The sequence below is a fragment of the Camelus dromedarius genome, chromosome 7 (assembly GCF_036321535.1).
Source record: "Camelus dromedarius isolate mCamDro1 chromosome 7, mCamDro1.pat, whole genome shotgun sequence".
NCBI classification, from domain to species: Eukaryota; Metazoa; Chordata; class Mammalia; order Artiodactyla; family Camelidae; genus Camelus; species Camelus dromedarius.
This window is the reverse complement of record NC_087442.1, coordinates 12306934-12331157: the sequence shown is the minus strand read 5'-3', so window position 1 is coordinate 12331157 and position 24224 is coordinate 12306934. Positions and strand designations below refer to the sequence as shown.

General features: G+C 42.0%; 1 protein-coding gene across 3 annotated transcripts in view; it reads right to left on the bottom strand.

Moving 5' to 3' along the window:
* DENND2A (DENN domain containing 2A) overlaps nucleotides 1-24224 on the bottom strand; it is an 87687-nt gene that overhangs the window by 34382 nt on the left and 29081 nt on the right. For all 3 annotated transcript variants that reach the window (XM_064487297.1, XM_064487298.1, XM_010983197.3), the window contains 4 exons: nucleotides 13234-13361; nucleotides 11534-11655; nucleotides 3558-3755; nucleotides 545-638 (listed from right to left, as the gene is read on the bottom strand). In XM_064487297.1, the coding sequence (XP_064343367.1) occupies nucleotides 545-638; nucleotides 3558-3755; nucleotides 11534-11655; nucleotides 13234-13361 (542 nt within the window). The remainder of the gene's footprint in view (nucleotides 1-544; nucleotides 639-3557; nucleotides 3756-11533; nucleotides 11656-13233; nucleotides 13362-24224) is intronic.

The window sequence follows — 24224 nt, the reverse complement described above, 5'->3', positions numbered from 1 at the left end:
AACGGGGGGAGGGCACAGCTCAGCGGTAGAGCACATGCTTAACATGAACAAGGCCCTGGGTTCAATCCCCAGTACCTCCGTTAGAAATCAATATGTAAACGAATAAATAAACCTAATTACTTCCTTGCCCTCCTTAAAACAAAATAAAATCAAAAAAACAAAAAAAAAATGTAATTAACTATGTCTTTGCCCAACTAAATGTATTGCAAATTTAATTTAGTGCTGGTTCAGATAGATGGTACCTATATCAAATAATACAGCAAAAGACACTGGCCCCTTTTACGCATATTAAGCAAAGAACGTTGTTCCTTTGGTGAGGTCAGAGCATGCAGCACTGGGCCGACTTGATGGATGCACAGAGAGAGAGGACCTGAGGACACTCTAGCAGCCTGAGCTCCTGGCTCCTCAACTGTTCCAAGGATGGTGGGAGGCATTTACAAAGCCCTAATTTGACCTCCTCTTGGTGAACCAACTCCAGGAAACCACTTCTAGGATGACTGTTTTTCAGATTCTTGGGAGAGGAGGTATGGTGGTGGGGTCCTACCTTTTCCTGAGTTGCTCTCTGTTGACTGGGACAGCCTCTTCACCCGTTTCTTTCCTCTCCGGGCCTCGTAAATGGCATTGATTCGCAACACCAGCTGCCAGACACCGGGAGAAGAAAAGCCATTGTTGTTAGCAGTCTCCTTTCCATATGCAACTGGGATTCCTTCACTGCCCATTTTCTTTTAGGATGGTGGAGGGCCAGGGAAAGGGGAGGGAGGAGACATTTCCCACTGGCCACTGGTGTTTTTCAATCATTCTTTTCTGCCAGATAGGAACTGGACTGTCAAGAACACTAAAGGAAGGCTGCCAGCTTTGCTGATGTATGAGTGAGAGCTGTCTGAATTTGCTAACAACTCCCACTGAGACACAGAGGAAGACAATTTCATTGGCTAATGGTGTGATGGCTGCTCCCTCTCCCATAGTGCAATGTCACTGTGGTTTGGGAAGGAGCTTTTGCCCCCAAAACAAAACAAGAAAAGGAAGAGACAGAAAAAAAATGTTCCCAGGCAGGGCCCCCTTCATGGGAACCATGCCAAGGGGTTTCTCGGCAGCCCTGAGCAGGAAGGGAGCAGTGATGGATGACAAATCCTAGCTTGGGACTGCACGGAGCAGTGCCATGCACACGGCAGGCTGCCCTTTCTACAGAGGAATACACTCACTCCAGGCTTGCTGAGGCCTTTCATGACCTCTCCTGGTGCTCAGAAGCCAAGTCACTCAGCAGACACCTCTACTTAGAAGCACATCCTCCAGGCTGACTATAGAAGAACCGTCTGGTGATTGAAGCCCTAGGTCATTTCCCACCAGGCTTTTCAGCACCACCTGCAACTCTCAGGGGTAGAAGCTTCCTGGGTTCCACCTGGTTGGGAGAAAGGGAAGTCTACCCATGCACAGTTGAGGTAAACCTAATAGTGACTTCAAAGAGGAGCTGTGTTTGTAAGCTACCTTGAAAAGTTTTAAATTCTTTTATACATTGGGAGGAACAGGAGAGGGGATGTGCTATGGTAAACTGGGTGATGGGTACTCAGGTGGGCACAGTTGCTAATATCCATCTCCACCCTCCACTCCTCTGATCCGCCCCCTAAAGTAGGCCCACTCTGCAAGCACTAGCCTGGCAGGGGGGAGGGTGGCTTATTCTCAAGGTATCCTTGTGGCGGGCCCAGGCCCTGTCCCCCGAGCTGTGCAGACTATCACTGACACTGCCCTGCCATGTCCTCACGCACCTGCGCCCTCTGGCTCCTGACGGGCAGCCCAGCCTGGCCCTGCCGGCTCTCTGTGTGAGCTCCTCTTCCCTACCCACGAATCTGACCTGCATGAGGCCTCTGCCTTCTCCACCAAATCCCTGCCGTGCAGCAGTTCTTTGTATTTGCTCTTACGAACCAGCCGTGTCCTTGAGCGCTCACATTCCTGAACAGGCCTTCTCTTCTTTTCATGCATGTTCTAACCAGTGGGATACAGCACTGACCCAGTTTACCATGGAAGAAATTATCGGTATAAATGAGACACCAGCACTATTCACAACAGCCAGGAAGTGAAAGCAACCCAAACATCGACTGATGGATGAATGGATAAACACAATGTGGGATGGACATACAATGGAGTATTACTCAGGCTTGGAAAGGAAGGAAATTGTGACACATGCTCCAACATGAACAAACCTTGTGGATTTTATGCTAAGCAAAATAAGCCAGTCACAAAAAGACAAATATTGGATGATATCACTTACATGAGGTACCTAGAATAGGCAAATTCAGAGAGACAGAAAGTAGCTTGGTGGTGCCAGGGGCTGGGGGAAGGGAGCAAAGGGGGTAAGTGTTTAATGGGTGCAGAGTTTCAGTTTGGGGAGAAGAAAAAGTGCATCCATCTGGAGATGGATGATGATGATAATGGCTGCACAGCAATGTGAATGTACTTAATGCTGCTGATATGCATTAAAAATGGTTAAAATGGTAAGTTTTATGTATATCACAATTTAAAAATACAAATAGATAAACAAATGAGTTGCTAGGTCAAATTGTTTTGGGGGAAGAAAAAATTTTTAAACCTATTCAAAATCCCCCCCAAAATATCCAAAAATAACTAGAAAGGAGATATTTACAATATAGTTAACATCTTTCCATTTATTCAAATACAATGAACACTAGAATGTAAGCTCCACGAAGGCAGGAATTTTTGTCACTTTTGTTTACTGCTGTCACAGTACCTGTATGGCACACAGTAGGTTCTCAATAAATATTTGTTGATTATTAATTTGTTGAATGAATGCTAAGCATCTCCTATGTACCAGGGATTTTACTAGGAGATGTGAGGGATAAAAAGATACATGGGGCATGGCACCCGTTCTCAGGGAGTTTACAAGCTAACAGGAAGGACCGAGATGCATTCACAGCTATCATACAAGACAATTCATGAGTGCAATGTGAGTAGTATAAATAATATGAGAGGGAAGGTTTTTCTCATTTTAAATCAGGTCATGAAATAAGTGGAAGCCAATATATACTTTAGTCAATAAATCTTTGTTCCTTTTAATTAAAAAAAAATTTTTCCCCATAGAGAAAAACTTTAAACATGCTTTCACATAATTGTACTTTAAAAGGAGATAAGTTTTGTTTTAAAAGTGTTCAGTACTAGAAGGGTTGGCCTTTTTAGAGATCTTTTTTAAGTTGAAAAATATTTTTTAACTATAAGCGCATTTGGAAGATAGTCTGTTTCAGAGAGAGAGTCGTGTGGTATCTGGTGCTGCCTACGGTGGTTGCCAAAGAAACAAAGGATTCCACAGAAACCTGCCAAAGGGAGCACGCAAAGGGATGGCTAAGAGGAAGGCCAAAGGACCACAGTGAGTAATGTGACAAAGGCCCAGAAATCTCAGCCTGCTGGCTTCACCGTGTCTCCCTGGCCTGCGGCGGAGCAGGGAGAAGAGGGCCCAGTGATCCATTCTCTGCCCAGACTCCTCTGCAGCCTTCTTCTGCAGAGAAGTGGGAATGCACATCTGACACGAAGCTTACTGCAAGCCTTACCTTGGGTATCTTTCTCTTCTTCCTCCCATTCTGCATGTCTCCCAGGTTAAAGAAAGTGTCGTCAGGGCTGCTGGGTGTGGAGGGAGGGCTGATTTTGGAAGGGGACCCGGTTCCATCCCGACTCAGCTTCCTGGTGTCCAGCAGTTTGAAGTTCCTCCTCTCTGAATTTTGCCGGAAAAAAGCAGGTTTGGACAATGACTGTTGTGAGGGAAAAGGAGAAAAGAAGAGTAAATACATAGAAAGGGAGAGATCAGAGGTGATGTCAGTGATGGAGACCATGAGATCGAGAAGGGAAGTTGGTCTGTGTTCCCAAGGGTATGTTCCAAGGGTTTGTCTATGCTAATAAGTGCTCAATGAACACTTAACATCCAATTATGGGAAATTAGTATGATAAAGGATGCAAGTCTAACCCAGTCTCTCATTTCAGACAAGTGAGAACTCGCCTGGCTCAATTCTTCACCTTTACAAATGAGGCTTTCTGACACAACATACTGGGAGTTACAAGACCTAAGCATAGCTCTGACCCTGCCACTGGCAAGCTGAGTGCCTTCTATACAAGGAATTTCACTTCTCTGGGCTTCAGCATCTTATTTCCAATAACAAGCTGCTTTTAGGTCAAAAGGCAAACAAAAAACCAATCTGAAAAATTTGATACTTATAGAACTCATTTTTTAAATACATGCTACAAATGAGAAGACTAACAACTCAAAAGAAAAACAGGCAAAAGGTAAGAACTGAAAATTTATAGAAAAGGAAATACAATGATTTTCATTGTATATAAAAAATTCAGCTTCACTCATCAGAAAAAAAAATTTAAAAAACTCCATTGAAGAAACATTTTTCACTCAAAGATTAGCAAAGATGAAAAACTTTGATAACTCACTGTATTGCTGAAGGTGAGGGGTTGGGGAGGGTACAGCTCAAGTGGCAGAGCACATGCTTAGCATACATCCTGGGTTCAATCCCCAGTACCTCCTCTAAAAATGAATAAACAAATAAACCTAATTATCTCCCCTCCCACAGAAAATTTTTTAAAAAGTGAGGGGACACAATCACCTTCACACTTTCATACACTGTTGGTAGGAGAGGAAATTGCCACACCACTATGGAGAGCAATCTAGCAGTGTCAACAAAATTACAAATGTACACACTCTTCAATCTAGTAATTCCTCCTCTAGGAACTTACTCTACTGATATGCTCATACTTGTGCAAAGTTCCATTGTACAAGAAAAGTCATGTTGTGCAAAGTACACAGTACACTGTACACTGTGCCATGGTTTATAAGCACAAAATATTGGAAACCACCTACATGTCCATCAATAGAAGTGGTCAGATAAATCATGGTACACCTATATAGTGGAATACAATGCAGGTGTGGAAAAAACCTTACAGTACTTATATAGGTTCTCTCACATGTATATTGGTTTTTTTTTTTTTTTAATTTTAGGTTTGTTTATTTATTTTAATGGAGGTAGTGGGGATTGAACCCAGGACCTTGTGCATGCTAAGCATGCACTCTACCACTTGAGCTGTACCCTCCCCCCTCACATGTATATTATTAAGCATAAAAAGCAAGGTGTAGGATAGTTGGTATAGTATGCTGATGTCTGTGTGTGTTTGAAGGAGCTATAGAAACTGGTATACGCATAGACTAGTTCTGCAAGGGTACACAAGAAATTAACAGTGGTTGCTCTTGGGGAGAGAAATAGACAGGAGTGAGAGATTTTTTATGGACACTTTTCATACTCCTTAAATTATGAACCTTATGAACATATTAACTATTCACTAAAATAAGAAAAATTAATAAAATAAATATTTTAAACCACTTTGCCTACATGTTCTCTAAAGGCACTTCCAGATGCATATTTTATGATACCATAATTATAGCTGCAATGTCTCTTTTTAAAAAAATTAATGAATTAGATGAGATAAAGGTATATAAAACATCTAGCAGAGTGCCTAAGAGGCATCCAGTATAAGTTTTTCTCTCCCTCTCTCTTATGACATTGACATTTTTTCATACTTTAATGTCCTAATTGTGTTTTTCTTTAGTATATTGTTTATGTTCTTTTCCTATTCCTTTGGGATCCCCATGTTTTTCTTATTGTTTTGGATGAACTCTCCATATAGAACACACATGAACTATTTGTCAGTTTTCCTGCAAGTATGTTTTTCCCACATTTTTATGCACACAAATCTGTTCATCTTTTCGTTTGTGATTAATTTAATCTCTTCTTTCTTTGCCTAGAAAATCGATATCTTTTTAAAGGTTTGATACATATTTAATTTCATTTCTTTGGGATTTTCTTAATTTATTTTAAACATATTTTATTCATTAAGGCATCAGTAATTTATTTTATTGTATGTTAGTCTAAAACAATTTTCCCCCAAGCTAACTTATCCCTATTCCATTTAATAAGTGAGGCTTTCTTTCTCTAACAATTTGTAAGACCACATTTATTATATCTTAAATTCTCATAGAATGGTCTTATTTTGTTCCATTGATTTCCCCATTCTTGTTTAGTTCCAAACAGTGTATAACAGTAACTCCAGAATGTTTTCTTTTTAAAGATTTCCAGGAATAAAGACTCCTGGCCTTCCTAAGTAGCCTGCTCCTCCGTCTTATCCTGGGTCTACAGGGAGCAACAACTGCTCTCAGCACAAGCCCTGAGGGGAGGAAGGGGCTGGCCTGGTCCGCTCACTATGGGCATCATAATAATTAAACCAGCACAAGAAGAAGGAATAATAACACGCCTTCTTAAAGACCAAATCCCATCTGCAATGAAATCCAAGGAAATGGTCCTCATTCTTTCACTGCATTGGAATCTCATGTCAAATTGTTGGCAAACAGCAGGTATCTGTTTTCACTAGAGATCTAGATTGTGATAGTGTTTGTTCAAAGAAGATCTGACCTATGGAAAGGGCTGAGAAGAAAGAAAACAGAAAGGAATCAAAGCGAGGCACTGAACTTTGTAAAGGGTGTGAGGAGACCTGGTGGAGGTGTGTGTGGGCTGCATTTCCCAGCGGTCACACTGCTGCAGAAGGGGCCCTGGTGTGTCCCAGAGTACCCAAAACAAGCCACCAAATGTCCAGGGAGCTTTCAGGAAAGGGTAGAATTTCATTAGCTTCTTAACTGATGAAAAGACTTAGCGGGCTGTCAGGGAGAGCATTATCAAGTATGCAACACAATCTGAGAACAGATAGAGGTGAGGAAAAGCCAATATTAAAATCAAAGAGAGTCTTCAGAGCTTAGAGTAAGTGCAGTGAAACAGACGGAAGAGATGGTACAACAATGAAGACAGAATTGTCTGTGGAAGGGCTTTGAAAGTGAAGGTATGAAGCTAGCAGGGATCAGCAAGCTTTTTCTAAAAGGCCAGATAGTAGATATTTTAGGCTTTGCAGGCCATACTGTCTCTGTTGCAACTACTCAGCTCTGCCATTGTAGCGCAAAAGCACAAGTAAACAAATGAGCTTACCTGTGTTCCATTAAAACTTTATTTACAAAGTCAGGCAACCAGCAGTAGTTTGCCAAACCTGAACTATGTATAAAAGGAAAGTCACTACAGGACCCTAAGGATGATTGTGTCAGACTAGGGTCCAGAGAAGATCCCAGCTTTTGATCAGAGAGCTTCACACCACCATGCCCTGATGATAACGTGCCCATCCTATCGTGTCTCAATGGAGGAGTCTCTATGGAGGAGCTGAGCTCTGCTGCAGAGGCACCCAGGGTCTCCTCAGCCTTACAAGTATTCGATTCACAATGGACTCAACCAAAGATCTGTAGTGTCCAAAAGGGACAAGCAGACAAGGACCCTCTGTTGAAACCTCCTGGGTTATTTCAGGAGACTGAGTATGACAGGCCCTGGCCAGGAGGCATCTTGGTGGGAGGAGGGGGCAGCAAGAGAGCTACGTGCCTTATGCCTCGAAGAGGGAGCTTATCTGGACTCAGCCGGGGTTCATTCACCCTTCTTGTCTGTGAATGGTGGCTGATGGCTTAACTCTTTCCAGCCCCCTAATGTCCCTGTCTTACTGCCTTCGGAGGGTGACAGCAGGAGACTAAAAGTGTCCTCAATATAAAATATCCCGTCTCCTTACCTATCTCAGTCTCACTCCTATTCTCTTTTACAGAGACCTCTCCCACCTACGAAGAACTCAGATGTCATTCCGATACACATTTGCATTTGTTCATACGTGCCCACAGGTACACGTATTCACATGAATACATAGACACTCCCCTAACTATACATTCATAGAAATACACAGGAAGGCATACACGCTCGTTCCAACGATGGGACGTTACACTAATGTAATGTAATGCCATTACATTAAAATGATGGTATACCATGCAGGCAATACAAATTGTTTTTTTTTTTCCAAAACAAATTGTTTTTAAAAAGAAATTAATGACATGGGGAAATACTCATGATAAATGTAAAAGAGCAGCAAAAGTGTATATACAAAGTCATCCTAAATCTTTTTTTATGTACACACACACACACACAAACATACACACATGGACATACATACATGGTGTGACATGGTCTGGACGGAAGTAAACCAAAGTGTTAATAGTAGTTATCTCTGAGTGTGGGGATTACATGCAATTTTTAAAAAGACCTTTAAAACACATACACACACACACACACATACATAATAACAATATATTATAGAAAAAATAAAGGTGAGTATAAAGAAAAAATTAAAATCCCCAATTTGGATGAGTTTTGTTTTTTATTATACTTTTTGGTATCTAAAAAGAATTTTACAATGAGAATGTTCTGTTTTTAGAAGATGAGTTTATTTTTAAAAAGAACGCATATTGAAAAGCATAATTCTATATATTTAGCAAACACACATAAATAGTACTTACATTGTAGGCACTTGTCTAAGTTTATAAGAATTAATCTGATTGATCTTAGAAGACCTCTACAAGGAGTGTACTCTTATCATTCTTATTTACCAATGAAAAACTGGTGCACAGAGACGAGATTATTTGCCCAAAGTCACACAGCTATCAAGCAGTCTACGTAAGGTGGGAATGGAAGCAGTCAGGCTCCAGCACCTGCACACTTGACCAGATACTGCCTCTCCGGAGCTACAGCTAAGAGAGATGATTTGTAGGTGGAGGACGGTGTGGGTAGGCTACCCAGGTGACCAAAGAATGCTAATTAGTGATTTTTTCCCCTCTTAAGTGTCACTACATAAGAAAGACGATTTCATATTAGCCTAGATTTCCTTTATTAGAAAAATGAGTTCCTACTATAGTCACTGAGCTATTCTGCATGTGGGAGTGGTGGGTAACACACAGCAAGAAAATTCCCTCAGGAGCTTGCCTTGTGTGTCTGCAAACATCTGCCCCCAGCTGCACATCTGCTCCTGTCAGAGGAAAATCTGTCCAGTTGACCCTCACTTCTCTACTGGGCCTAGGCATGACCTAATTAAATAAAAATCCCCAAAGATGTCTTGGGGCCTTTCTGTGGCTGTGAGAGGTGGTTGTCATGGAAAGACTGCTCCAGGAAGTTCTAAGTCCTAGATGCAGTCAGTCCAGATGCAACAGATGAATACGGAAGAGCTAAGTGGAGGCAGTGGAGAAGTCTACAGCTGTCCTCCAGAACGGGGACAAGAACCAGACACCAGATGTGGGAAAGCAGAGGAATGAGCGTGGACACAGTCTTGCTGATGACTCGCAAAGGCCCAGAAGAGCCTGCAAGTATCAGTGGCAATCAGACCTGCACACTGGGCAACTAGATTGACTGTCTTTCTGCAGGAGAGCTGCCTCTGGACTTCAAGTTCTCATTGACATGATTACCTAGTGTATTTACCTGTTATGGGGACAGAGGACTAGATTTTCTCTAGCCTGGCAGGGAGGGGAAGATAAGGGCCTTTACTTCCTGGTACAGAGGAGCACCCGGCTCTGCACGCAGAGCTGCTTTGGCTAGATGTTTCCCATAGTTCCTAAGAGGCGATGCAGTTCACTCCCTGCATGAAGTGGGGTAGAGCTGAGTAGGACACGAAGAGGCAGACCAGGTGTGACAGTCTTCCTTCTGCCTGTAAGCCAGGCTTATCCACTATGGGAAATGAAGGATTCCCCAAATGTTGAAGACATCTACATTCCAATGAAAATACAAACAATACATTTCAAAGCAAGTAGAAACGATCTGTTAATTATCGGTTGTCATGGATTATTCAGGATGACACTCTTTTCCATAGGAGAAGAAATCAGTAGTTAATTGGTTTGGGCAAGTATTGTAGCCATTGACTTGGGTCGGTAAGATCAACTGTTGATGAAAGGTGATGTCCACCTTCCACTCTCTTGAGGAGGATTCCCTTTGTGACTATCATGCCTCATGTGTATACCCTCCCACCCGGCTGCCAGCAAACGCTGACCTCCAGCAGAGCCCAGAGAGGAAGGCCTCTTTTCTTAAGCTGGAAACAGATCCTTTCAATGGGATTTAACCTCACACTTGCAGCCTGGATTTGGCCTTCCTTTATTAATTTCTTCAACAACTAACCCACTATATAACAACTACTTATGGGAGATACAAAGAAACCAATTATGCAATTTCTGACCTTGAGGAACTTACACTCTAGTTGGGGAGCTGCTTCTAACATATATAACATGACTTAAATCAGAATTCCAGTCATCAAAGTAGACGATGTCGGTAAGAGAGTATATACAATTTGGTGGGACATGAATGCTTAGCTCACTGAGTGTTACAGACAGGCAGAGGGGAAGAAGTCCCAGGAGCTGGGATGGCCTGGGAGCTTCCTGAAGGAGGCCTGATTGAGCTAAGCCTTAAAGGATAGGAAAGGAAAGGTCCAGGCAAGAGCCAAGGGCAGAGGCAGAAATGACCTAGCACAGGGGTAGGCAAATTATGGTCTGTGGGCCACAGCTGGCCCACCACCTGTTTTTGTACAGGCCATGAGCCAAGAGCTTCATTTTTAACATTTTAATAATTTTTAATAAAAATTAAATTTTTTAATTTATTAAAATTTATTTTAAAAATTAAAAAAAATAAGTAGTATTTCATGACACATGAAAATTATATAAAATCAAATTTCAGTGTCCATAAATAAAGGTTTATGGAAACACAGTCTCACTGGTTTGCATTTAGTCTGTGGCTGCCCTGCACTACAATGGCAGTGCTGAGTGGTTACAACAGAGATCATCTATTGACTCTCTGACTCTTTAGAGAAAAAGTTTGCTGATCCTGGGGCTATAGCATCAGAGGGGCGGTTAGTAGGCTTTGGCTGGAGGGAAGCTTCTGAATGTAGGAATTATGGGAAATGGTACGTACCCAGGGATCAATTATAAAGGAAGTTTAATGCTATCCTAAAAAATATGAATTCAGTTCTGTAGGCAATGGGCTGAAATTATTACGCATGTGAATATAGTAATATTATCTGTATGCACAGAGCACAAAACTCCAAAAGTTCAAACAGATATTCCATAAAAAATGTCAGTCTTCTTTCCTGACCTCCAGATACTCAGACACTCGGACAACCTCATAGAAGTACCCATTTATTCATTCTTAGGTACCCTTACGGAGATAATTCTTGTACATTCACAAACATAGTTTACGTGTGTGTATATTCTTTCACTGAAAGACCCATCACTGGTGGCATACTATGGAAATACTGTTTCCGCACCTTGCCTTTCAGTTTTGTATTTTAGAATTTGTTTTCTGTCAGGACATTCTTCTCCATGGCTGCATAACATGCATGTACTATCTTATTTACCCAGTTAGGGAGAATTCTGACCCAGAAGCTAAAACAATACTTTAGGAAGCCTTGTTGAGCAGAAGGGTTCCAGGAGAACCAGAAGCAGGAAGAGGAGGCAGGCTACTGATGTACAAATCCAGGAGCCTGGCAGTGAGGGTGGCCTGGCATTCCAGGGGAACCTGGAAGTCCAGCCTGCTCAAGGCCATGGTGCTGGGGACCCGTCTCCCCTCACCAATCCTCTAGGGGCTCATACCTTGGTGGGTGTGTCGGGGATGGAAGAGGTGGGAGAACTCGGAAAGTTCAAGACACACTTCTTCCCCAGGCAGCGACCATGTAATTCAACATCCTCATAAGGGTTTTCCTTCATGGGCGGATCTGTGGTCAAAGGCAACAGTTGGTCAGAAACTGTGAACACCGAGGAAGTTCTCCTTATCAGATCTCTACCCAGCATCCTGGCCTCTCCTTGTGGGGGTACCTGCTGTCTTGCTATCCATTTAGCCTTCCTCTTGGTAATAAACCTTGATTTTCACTGGGGGACTCCCTATATCCCCATTTTTAGATATTTTGAGATTAACTCCACCCCCAGTTTCAGAGTTTCAATCTTAGTATTCCGAATCCCTGCCTCAGTGACCAGTTCTAGTAAGGGCTCGCATCCTAAGTCTAAGCCAGTCACTCCATGGCATTCCTGGGCTCTGAAGGTGAACAAAGGACCTAAACCGGTCTATTCAGAGTGAACCTCAGGATTTTTGCTGGGACTGGTGCACACAGGCTCTCCTTTCTTACTGCAAGGCATGGATTCCAGAGAGCTGATGGATCATGGGAAACCTGCTGAGAATGGAACTAACCTGAGAGATAAGAAATGAGGAAGAAAAAGCCAGTTCTGGTCACGTGAGCCAACAAATTCCCTTTGTTGTTTCAGCTGGGTTTTCCATTCTTTGTAACTGAAAACTTCCCTGTCAAGTACACACTGCTAAGAGAAGTCCAGCTTTCATCCCCACTTTGGATTTGGGATGCCTACTGCTTTGGCAGGAACCCATCTTTGGCAGCTCAGACACAGCAGTTCAAATGGCACAGCTAAGTGTCTGCACTCTCTCAAGTCTCGTGTTTTCTTGAGAGTTTTTCCTAGTGTTGATGACTACATGCATGGATGTATGTGGTTATCTGTCTAATCTGCCCCTTGCATAGGGACATGTACGGTTCTCCCTCTTACCAGTTCATTTCTTCCCCCTTCTCTCCCGCAACACATGAAGACATGGCTTGAGTTGACATTTCACTGAAACTGTGATGCTCCCTGAAGATTAACTCACGTTTAAACACACACAAACTCTGTGCATCTGAGCCCCATTTTGGAATCAGCGAATTCTCTACAGCAAGGCCAAAGTTACTCCTTTAATTGTGAACTTTCATTTTAGTCTGAATTTCGATGCTGTTACCGCCACACCCCAGCAGTTTCGGAAAGGGTACAGCAGCCTTCAGTTTCTTTCATTCAGTCATCCCTTCAGGTCCCTGAGAGTCTGTTATAAGCCAGGTATTTTATGTACCATTTTCTCCAGTCCTCAGACAACCCTATAAGGTAGCTATCACCATCCTCAGTACAGAGGTGAGAGAATTAAAGTTCTGAGACGTTAAGTTACCAGCTTATTGTCATACAAGCAGCAGAGCCCAGACTCAGGCATGGGTATTGAGGCTGCAGATCTAGTGTTTTCCACTGCATCACGCTGCCTCCTTGGCTGCTCATCACCAGCCCTTCCTTTCCCCTCCAGGCCCATTTTCTCTTACATATTTCACTGTGGGTCACCCTTCTACCCACCTACGTGTTCTCTCGTTCATTCGAGTACCTGTATGTCTTCGTGCGCGTGTGTCTATGTGTGTTTCAAGCAGCCAGCCCCATTCCCTCCCTATCCTTTCTTACAGACAGACTCACACTCATACACAGACATTTTGGCCTCTTACCAAGAATGTCTTCATAGATGTTCTCCTCCGATAAAGTGCGTGTGAGCCCCAGCTTAGTCTGTGCATACCAGTCCACCCGGCTGTTCTCCGAGGAAGACTGCAGTAAGTCTTCAAACTCATAGGACTTTCTGGGTTGTACAAGATGGAAGGAAAAAAACCAAGAATTCAAATCAAATTAGGCTGGTTCAGAGAGTATATACCAAAAAAAATTTTTTTTTCCTTGCAAAAATATCTAATACTGAATCAACTCTGTGAAGGTGTGAAAATCCTCAAACATGAGATGTGGCTTTTACTTCTGAAAATGTTTATGCAATTATGCCAACAAAAGATTGTACAGTATGCATATAAAATAATTCCCAACTTTGTGAGCAAACATATACATAGAAGATAAAAAGAGAAGGAGGAAGTGAAATACGTAGCTGCTATCTCAGGACTGAGGGATGGCTCGTGGCTTCTCATAACTTTCACTTTTTTGGACTTTTCAAATGTTCTACAGAGTTTACAGAGCACACACTAATAACCAGAAAGGAGTAACGCTGGCTAGCTCAGAGCAGACAAGGGGCCTCCCCCTTCCTTTCACCCAAGTGGTCATCTGAGGCGCCCCCCCCAACCCCGACCCTGAGCTCTGTGCAGACGTGGCTGGGTCTGTCTGTGGCCTGGCTCACTCTATGGCTTTCTCCCCTCCCCCATCCTACATCCACATGGGCTGTCCCTGTTCTGCTAGTGTTGACTCTAATGTGAAATCCAGCCCCTTCTCCAACTCTCTCTCTCACCCCCCCTCTCTCTCACACAAACACACACACACACACACACACACACACACACAGCCACTTGCCTTGAGTTTCTATGATTTTTGCAACTTTACTGAACATCAGGAGATCAGGAGATGGGTCCTATTATGAAACATACAAAACATCACCCATCTCACAGGCTCACTCCACCTCCCCCGCTTTTCTACTCTCCCTTCCTATCCTTCTCCAAAGTGACACACGACTCCCTGAAACCCTTGCCCCACTGAGGTGTAACAGCTCCACCCACTCAGGCTCCAGAGGCTCACCTTCTATCCCTTCTATCTACCCCCAAGCAGATTTATCAGGAATTCCTGCTGAACACACCTGGGCCTTCTTTGAATGGAATTTAAGCGAACATGCAGTCCACTCACATTAAACAGGGCATGTCCCTGAGCTGGCTTGGTCCCAGCCCTTCACCCCTCCTTGAACAGGGTTCAGGTGGCCACAACCCTCCTCTGGCTCAGGATTCACAGCTTTTCTCTCTTACCATGTTCACACATGTCTAGCACAGTGCTTTGCACGTGCTAGCTGGCACATTGTAGCTGACTACTCAGAAATGTACAGTGTCCCTGTTTCTTCATCCATACTTCCAACCTCTCCAGCCCCTAAAGAAGGTGCCCCTCCGGTAGCTCTAGGATTAAACAAACCTCGATGCAAATCCTGAGTCCTTCATTCACAAGTCTTTTCACCTTGGATGAACTACCTGAGCTGAAACTCAATGTCCTGATTTGTAAAACAGTAATTATCTCATAGGACTGTCCAAAGACTAGAAAAGAAAATGTTGGGGGGAAGGGTATATATAGTTCAGTGGTAGAGTGCATGCCTAGTATGCACAAAGTCCTGGGTTCAATCCCCAGTGCCTCCATCAAAAAAAAATTAATACATAAACCTAATTACTTCCAACTTCCCCACCAAAAAATAAAAATAAATTAAAAAAAAAAACAAAGAAAAGAGAATGTTGGTACAATCCTTGGCACCTCATAAGCACTCAATATTAGCTATTATTATTACTGTTGTGGCATTACTTATGAAGCCAATGCTTTATGTGAACATCTGCTTTGTGGAAGGCACTGTGCTCCCGGTTTGATAAATAAGGAGGGGCCAAAACATAAAGCAGTGTCCTTGCCTCAAAGAGCTTACATTCTAGGGAGGATGTAAGCTCCCTAGATGTTCAAACAGCTCACACACAAATAAACAAAACAATAAACTGGGTTAAGTTCAATGACGGAAAGAAGTAGGTTTCAAGGACATCAAGGGAGGCTCAGTTTAGGTTGGGGGATGCATCAGGGTGGCCTCCATGAGAAAGTCACTCATCGAAGCTGAGACTTGAAGGATAAAAAGAACTTAGTTGGGGGGAAGAGCATTCCAAGAAGAGGGAAAGGCACGTGTGAACGTCCTGAGGCTACAGAGAGCTTGGTGCATTTCAGGAAACGGCAGACTGACAGGCAGAAAGACAGACATTCAGCAAGCTGGACTAAAGGAAACGGGGTGGGGAGCGCCCCGCAAGGAGACGCAGAACCAGGCAGAGGTCATTGCTTGCTTTCCAAGCTTTGGAGGTTTCTTGCATTTTAAGTCTCTCCCTTCCCACAAGCTTCTTTCTCTCTCTTTGAATATGCACAGGTTTTCTCTATCTTAAAAAACCTTTATTTGAAGCAATGACCCTTGGGGTTCTGCTATTTCTCACCTGCCCTGCAACATTTTTAACGGGGTGGGGTGGGTGCGGGGAGGAGCAGAGTTCACTGGTTTTTCTTCCCTTTACTCTCTCAACCTATCTGTGTGTGCACCCCTTTTCTGAAGTTCCTCCTAAAGGTCACTAGTGAGTTTCTGGTAAAACCTAATCACTTTCTCGGTCCTTTCATGACACTACAGCACTCGGTTTCCACACCGTAAGGCAGGGGTGCTCAAAGTGCAATCTAGGGGGCCAGGGTTGGGGTGCCAACTGTTTGCTACCAGTCCTTGATGAGATCAGTATAGAAATTGAGACTGTTCAGAAAATTTTCAAGCAATTTGACAAAATAAACCTTAAAAAACCCTGAGGTTTGTATATTGATGTCTTTTTCATTTCATTCCTCTGGTAATTCTTTTTTTTTGAGAGTGGAGGTAATTAGAATTATTTATTTGATGGAGGCATTGGGGATTGAACCCGGGACCTTGTGCATGCACCCTACCACTGAGCTATATCCTCCCCCCATCTCTGGTAATTCTTTTTCACTATATTTTGCAAAAGTATTGTTTGGCAAAGAACTGGAAACCCCCGCACACAAGCCCTCCGGTGTTTGCGGAGGCCGGTGCAGGGCTGCCCTGCCTCAGACAGCTCTTCCTGGGCCTCCCCTGGCAGCTCCCTTCCTCTCCCTCTTTCTGGGCTGTAGGTCCTTCCCAGAGCTTTTTCTCTTTAGGCTCTAAACTTTAATATCTGCACATCTGAATTCATCACCCCTCATCTCTACCCCACCCTCAATCCTGTATGGACCTGAACTGGGCACTTAGGACAGGAGCACAAAAAAGGGCTCTAGGCTGGGTCTCTATGGCCTTAAGTCAGGCCGTGAGGCTGCGATTGTCACCTGTGCCCCCAGGGTACCGACTTACGAACAGAAGCTTGTGCCCAAAAGGAGGGGATACCAATCCATGGGCCCCTCTGTCTCTCCTTCAGGTGTCCGGCTGGGAGAGGGAGGACAGAGCTTCAGAGCTCTAGTCTGGGGGTGGGAAGCAGGTCTGAGCTGTTTTCTCTAGGGAATGGGCTGTGTTGAACATTTCCTAGTCCAGTTGGCACTGGCCTAGGCTCAAATTAGCCAGGCAGCTGACTGGGGCTGGAGGTGTGGTGGACTGAGGCCCAGAGCCGAGTGAAATAACTGGCCAGAAGTCCTGGATTTCCCCTGGTGAGCAAACCCGGTTATGTTAGCTAGAGTCCTTAGCAAGTTCACTACCCAGATGCAGGAGGAAAGATGCAAACTGTTCAGAGACCACAGAATCATTCATTCAACATTCACTGAGTAGTGACTAAGTGCTTTTCTTGGATTAGTACATTCAAACTCCACAACAACCTTGTGAAGGATTACTATTATTATACACATGTTATGCATGAGAATACAGGTATGGAGACATTAGGTAAACTGCTCCAAGTCACACTGGGAGAACCCAGAGAATCTCGTTGAAGACGGGTGCCCTTAAAAAGATAGGCACTAAGCAAAGCATGCAAGTAAGGCAACGCAGGAGGAAAGCTGCGGTCACAGTCCCCAAATTAAAACAGGTTGAGTTTCCAAAGTTTGTTCTTAGGAACTTGAACTAATTTCTATATAAAACCATATTATACATTACTGTGCAAGCCATCTATTTCCCTCTATTCTCCATAACGTAACTAAACTGTATGAAGAGATGCTATGAAGCCTCATAAGGAAAAGAGGGGACAGGTGGGGGTCACTTCACTGGAAGCTGAGCAGTCTCTGCCAAATGTCAGGGAGCTCCACTCCCAGTGGCAGAGGGACAGGATGATGGCCACTGTTTATAGGTAAAAGCCTTGACTGCCTGGGCTTCCAGCATGACCCTGGCTAGACTTGGCTTTTCCTTTGATTGCAGAAAGGGGCTGCAGCTGTGCCTTGCTTTGCCATGGAGAGAGCTCTATAATTGTTTCTATTTTTAAAAGTCTCATTTGTGATACCAATGAAGCAATATTTGTATAGGTCAAATTTTAAAATAATAAGATCATTACAGAGTACTTATGAAATTAAATCTGAATAGCTCAAATGTTTTAATAATAAGTTCACCAAAATAAAGATGTTTGTATGCTAAAGACTCTCCAAGTCCCAGTGGATGACTCACTTATTCAGAGCATATGTGACACAATCAAGACTCTGGATCATCTGTTAGGGTTTGTTAGGATGGAATTAGCCTGTAATCCAAATGGCTGCCATCAGACACCCTGGGATTTCAAGCTATAGTCTGAATATTTTTTATGATCCTTCCATATTTCCAAGAAGATGCTAACACAAGAAATCAGCTATATTTTGCATTTGATACCTAACACATAAAAGGTACCACTAGTCTAAAAAAGGATTAGAAAAGCCCACTTTAAAAACACTACAAACTTCCATTTAAAAAAAAGCTGGTTAGTTTTGCAATGTGATGGTTATTCATGTTGCAAAACTCTTATTTAATTTGCAAAAGAACTCATCACAAGATTTCTTAAATAGTAGTTCCATTTCTGTATTAAAATGTTGGTTTTCAGGTGACTAATTCCTACACAGGAAGCCTGAAAGAAAGACAAAGAAACTTTTAAATAACATGAAACTACTGTCCATACAAGACCAAGAAGAAACCAAAAATCTTTACATGCCTAGATTCTAGAGCCCGTGGGAAATGGAATTCCAGTTACAAGGTGCGATCTATCATTGACCTGTGTTGGTAACAGACTTGCAAGCGTTAGCTTTACGCAGTTGGTTCCTCAGCGCTGTTCCTATAACCTGCGTAAATGCCTCCAGGGACTGCAGTCCTTCAGTTCTGGGGCTTGAGTAGGTGATTAGGGTCCCCAAAGAGGAAAAATATGATTAAATTAAACACCCAATCACTTTGCTGAGTCTTTTCTATGAAAATATTTTTTAACTTGCAAAAAGGTTTTAATACCTTTATTTACTTATTAACTTTGAAAGAAAGGAAATTTTGAAAGGCTAATGATAACCACATCCAAATTGGCTTTTCTCTCATTTAAACATTTCCACATTTATTCCACATCCAGCTGCACATTTGTAAGCACCTTCTGAGGGTCAAGCTGAGCTCACAGCTGGTGATACATAGATAAGAAGTCCCTGCCTTTGGGGAGCCCACAGCCTGGCAAAGGGCTGCAGCCTCCTCTTAACCTGAACTATTTCCTGGGTTCTCAAATTATCATGCAATTTTGGTACTTCTTAGTTTTAGAGATGCTGGAATGATCTGACTGGTCCACTGAACTTTGCTGATGTGGATTATAACTCCTGTAAAATCCAAATTTCAAGATCCAATGCCAAATACTGTAATTTCAAGTAGTATTTTGAATGTTACTTGTGATTTTTCCGTATTTTTGTAAATGAAATACTAACTTAAGAGCTCATCCCACATCTCCGTTTAGAAGAAGCATGGGAAGCTCAAAATGAACAAATCCAAACATAACTCATACTACTATTCCCCGCACCCTGACGAGGCCCAACTCTTTCTCCAGTGCTGCCATCTCAACAAAGGCCGTCACCATCTGTTCAAACGTTTATTATGCCTTAAACCTGGAAGTCCTGTCCAAGCTTCCCTCTCTATTTCTGCCTACATCTAACCAATTAACAAGAGTTCTGCCTGTAAAGTATCCCTGGAACCCACCACTTCTCTCATCTCCACTGCAGTTACACCACAAGGTAACCCCATTACCTCCCAGATCTTCCTCCCGGCTCTCACAATTACCCACCCTATCCACTGGTGCCCCTTCCAGTCTCCACGCTGCTGCAGGGCAAGCTCTTAAAAATGCAAATCTGATTGTGTCTCTCCCCTTCTTAAAAACTGTCAAGTGCTTCCCATTGCTCTTTGGTAATAGGCCAAAATCCTTGCCTGGTCTACAGGGCTCTTCCAGAGCTGGCTTGAAGGCCTCCAGGCCTCAGCTCACACCCTTCCTGCTCTCTGGCTCGCCCCTGCCTTTCAGGTCCTCCAGCATGCTAATGCCAAAGCCTTTCTCGCCCCAGGGCCTTTGCTTATTTGTTCACTCAAAATAAACCCTCATCTCCCACCTCACCCCCTTGCCTGGGAACCTCAGGCCTCTGCAAGTGTCACTTCCTCTCCGAGCCTGCCCTGTCTCCATAACAGGCTAGAAAGCCCTGCTGAACATTTCCATAGCACTGTGGGCTTCCTCACAGCACTGAGTGGTTAATTACATAACTAGTTGTGTATTTCTAGCTATTACTAATATGTAAGTTCAGTGAGGGCAGGGTCTCAGTCTAACTCGTTCATTGCTATATTCTAATACTATATAGGTACATGGGAAATATCTGTTGGTTGAATAAATAAATGAACATTTTAAAAGCTTGTTTTTAACTTCCACATTTACTGCTCATAATTTATCCCTACTTTGGGATAAAAAAAATATTTTATCTGTATTCTTGGAGCTATTTTTCAGTCAGCTGTTTTGAACACATTTCCCCCAGAATTATTTCCACCTAGAGTTAAATTATCTTGGGTAGCCTGAGACCTAGCAAACCCTTAAATGCCATTCAGATGAACTAGAACATAGGGATGCCATGCTCTGCTTCCCTCATCCACCTCCAGCTGCCACAGACTCTCTTTTTGTCTCCAACCCCAGTGACCAGAGGCAGCTGTCTCTATAGCCACCACACCCTCAGGAAGGGCATTCATACCACCAGGTGATCAGAGTAGGGGACTGAGCGAGGGAATGCTTATGTTAGCTCTTAGCTCACACTCTTTTATTGGGTATCCCCTCTGCCAAGTGCTATGACTACCCATGCTGGGTTTCCACTTATCTTTATCCTGGATCCAAAAAAAATGTTAGAAGAAAAATTATCTCTATCCACCATTGTGCCCCAAATGCAAGGATTTCCACCTTCAATTGAGAAGTAAGACAGGACAATCACTGTTCTAATGCAGCGTAACAGTCACCCTCGCTACTCTCATCTCATTGTTTTCCAATGCAACTATTACTAAAACAGATGAATTTACAAAATGAAGCTTCTCAGAGGCTTTCAAAGTAACTTTTGCTCTAAAACTCAAATTAATCAAACAATGTGCCCCTTTGAAGATTTTAAACATTCAGTTTTTAGACATGGTAGTTAGAGCTGCCTCATAGATGCCATACCGACTGAGACAGACTCATAATGACAGAGACAGACCACAGCGAGGCTGGGACATTAACGACTAGACCTGTGATGGTGGAGGGCTGCGGCCCAGCCAGAATGCTGGGGGGATCCCTATCAGTCCTACAGAAGGTGGAAATCATGGAATCAATAACAGTACTGTATTGGTAGCCATATAATGACTGAGGTTTCACCTTCTCAAAAAGTTCTGAGTCTTACACTAAAGCCCCAAGGAAGGGCTGGCTCTACATGATGCCAAAAAACCAGTTGAAAAGTTGAAATTTTGATCAACATAGTTATTTGGTTTCATAAAGATCTAAAAACTCTATCATGTGATCAAATTAAACTAAAATTAAAAATTTGAATTCAAATTAAAACATTTTGGGTATACAGACACATGAATTCAGGATGCTGCTTACACTTAAAACATGATAACTTCTCTTGTTGAATGGCAGCCTTAAGGCATTCCTGCCAAAGTTATTAAACATATGCCATAAAACATACATAACCAAGTTAATGCTGCTGTAGGAACCTTATCTTTGGAATTTCCTGACATTTGAGGGGTTTTCATTTTCCGTTTTAGGATTGAAGGCATAAGTCCTTGCATTTAATTTCCTGGGGCTTTAGAGAAATGAAGAAAGAAGAGAGAAGAAGGAGAAGGAAGGGGGAAGAGGAGAGAAAAGAGAAGAAAGGAAAAAAGAGTAAGGAAAAATAGGAAGAGAGAAAGAAAAGGAAAAGAGAAACACATTTTCTCAAACTGAGAATCTGAATCCATTGGTTTGGCTCTTGCGGAAGTGGACTAATCGGCCTATGAAAATAAGCTGAATATGCTCTCAAGAGCGCACAGCCTGGCCATGTAATTCTAAACCCTCATAACCTCAAAATCCTTAATCATTTCTTTCTTCAACCTTGGCTTGGCTTTCCTGCCTTAGAGAGGGCAGTAAGTCTGCCAAATTCAGAGTTGAGTATTTTCTTTTTTTTTTTTAAGCGATAGGACCACAATAAAGAACACACCTTGCTTTTTAAGAGTAGAAAGCGAACATCTTGCCCTAATCACCTCCATTGTACTATTTTAAACAAAACGAAAAATCCAAAGCCAAAATTATTAAAACACAGCTGATGCAACCATATTCAGTTTGGCCAAGAAAAATTTCATCTTTGGACTAAAACTAAGTAACTTTAGCTGGTTTTAAAGAAAATGCTGGAAGACTGAAAAGAGCAGATGGTAGCTAAGAGAGAAAAGATAAGAGGAATAACTGTTCACCAGGTTGATCTGTCTGCCTGGTGATGACACAGTTGAAAGAATCTAATTTCCCAAAACCAATCTGCTCCTGGGAGAATGGGCCTTTTTGGAGGAATAGCCCAGAAGGGGCATAGAAAGGCTGCTTTTGGGAAGCACTGGGGTCAGGAGCAGAAAAGTCACAGGAGCACTTAAAACCGTGAGGTTGGCACTGGTTTGGATAAGGATTTAGAATGGGAGGCAGATTCAAACTTTCTCAGCACATGAAGAAGGAAGCCTGTAAATTCTTCTATAGATATCACATAAGACTGATACCAAAGCCTGGTGAAGACAGTACAATAAAATCCAAGTATAGACCAGTCCCACATATAGAATACTGATACAAAAATCTTACATAAAATATTAGCAAATAGAATTCAGCAGTACATGAAAAGAATAATAAACGAACCAAGTGGGAATTCATCCTCCAAATATTAGGATATAAATTCATTATTAATAGGCCAAAGGAGAACCACATGAACACATAAAGTTTCTGAAAAGTACTTTGACAAAATCTCATACTCATTCCTAATTTTTAAAATTCTTAGTAAAAAAAGAAATACAAATGAACACTACTTTGATAGCCTGAAAAGATATCTCCAACAAGACTGCCTGAGAGTAGAAGTAATGCTTCTGCTGCGTTGGAGTTAGGGGTGAGATAAGGCTGCCCACTGCTATCAGCACTATTATTTCACACTTATGAAAGTACTAGCCAGTGCAATTCAGTAAGAGAAAGAATTTGAGGTATAAATCAAAAAGAAAAAGGTAAAATGATAATTCTTTGCAGACAATATGATTCTGATCATTTAAGTCCAAGAGAATCAACTGACAAACTATTAGAAACAATAAGAGTTTTTAAAAATGAATAACATAAAAAATTATTTTCTTAAATACAAAGACCATATGAGAAAAAAGATTACATTACAATAACAACAAAAAGATAAAATACTTAGGAATAAACTTAGCAAATATACAGAATCCCAGTGAAAAGCTACCATATTCTGTGTCTGTGAAATTTGATAGTGATATATAGAACATTTAAAAATACATATCCAGGGGAGGACATAGCTCAAGTGGAAGAGTGCATGCCTAGCATGCACAAGGTCCTGGGTTCAATCCCTAGTATCTCCTCTAAAAACAAATAAATAAATGAACTTAATTACCTCCCCCCTCAAAAAAAATTTTTTTAAAATAGATATCCAATAGTATTCAAGACATTTTGAAAAAGGAGAATAATAAGGAAATGAATAAGAGGTTTATAATTCTTAAAAAGGAGACAAAATGATCATTTGTGTGAATGCATGAAAGTATATGTAGCAAGTCCAAAAAAACTACCAATTATTAGCAACAATAAGAAAATTCTGTAAGCTCTACTAGATATTAAAGCAGATTATGAGGATAAAAAATTTAAAACAGTTTCGTACTGAAAAAGAAATAGATACCCTAAATATTTAAACAGAATAGAAACAGAAAAAAATAATAGCTAACATTTATTGAGCATTTACTACATGCCAGACTCTTTTTTTAACTTATAAATATTTACTCATCCAATCTTCACAACAAAGCTATGAAGTGGTTACTATAATTATCTCCATTTTACAGGTAAGTAAAATGAAGCTCAGACAAGTTTAGTAGCTTGTCCAATGTCACACAGCTAGTAAGTAGCAGTGCTAATAAGTTCTCTGGCTCTAGAGTCTTCTCTAGTGCTATATACTGCTTATTACAGCATTATTTGTAAGCTAAGTGTCCATCAGCAGAGGCATGGCTAAATAAAACACAGTCCATCAGTAGGGGAATGGCTAAACAAAATACGGTCTATCAGTAGGGGAATGGCTAAATAAAATATGGTTCATCCATATGATGTAAAGGTGAAAGTTAAAAAAGGAAGGTGAACAAGAAAAAGAACGGCAGTAACATTGAAATATCTCAATGATATCCTAAATAAGTAAAAAACAGTGGGTACATAGCCTGATTTCATTTTTTAGAGAATGTGTTCGTGTGTGTGTGTATATTTCTAAAAATTCTAGAATATTCAAACTTTTTTTCCCCTGGAAGAGAACAGAAGAGATTACATTTTTGGCAGCCCAAAGACTCCTACCTGACAGA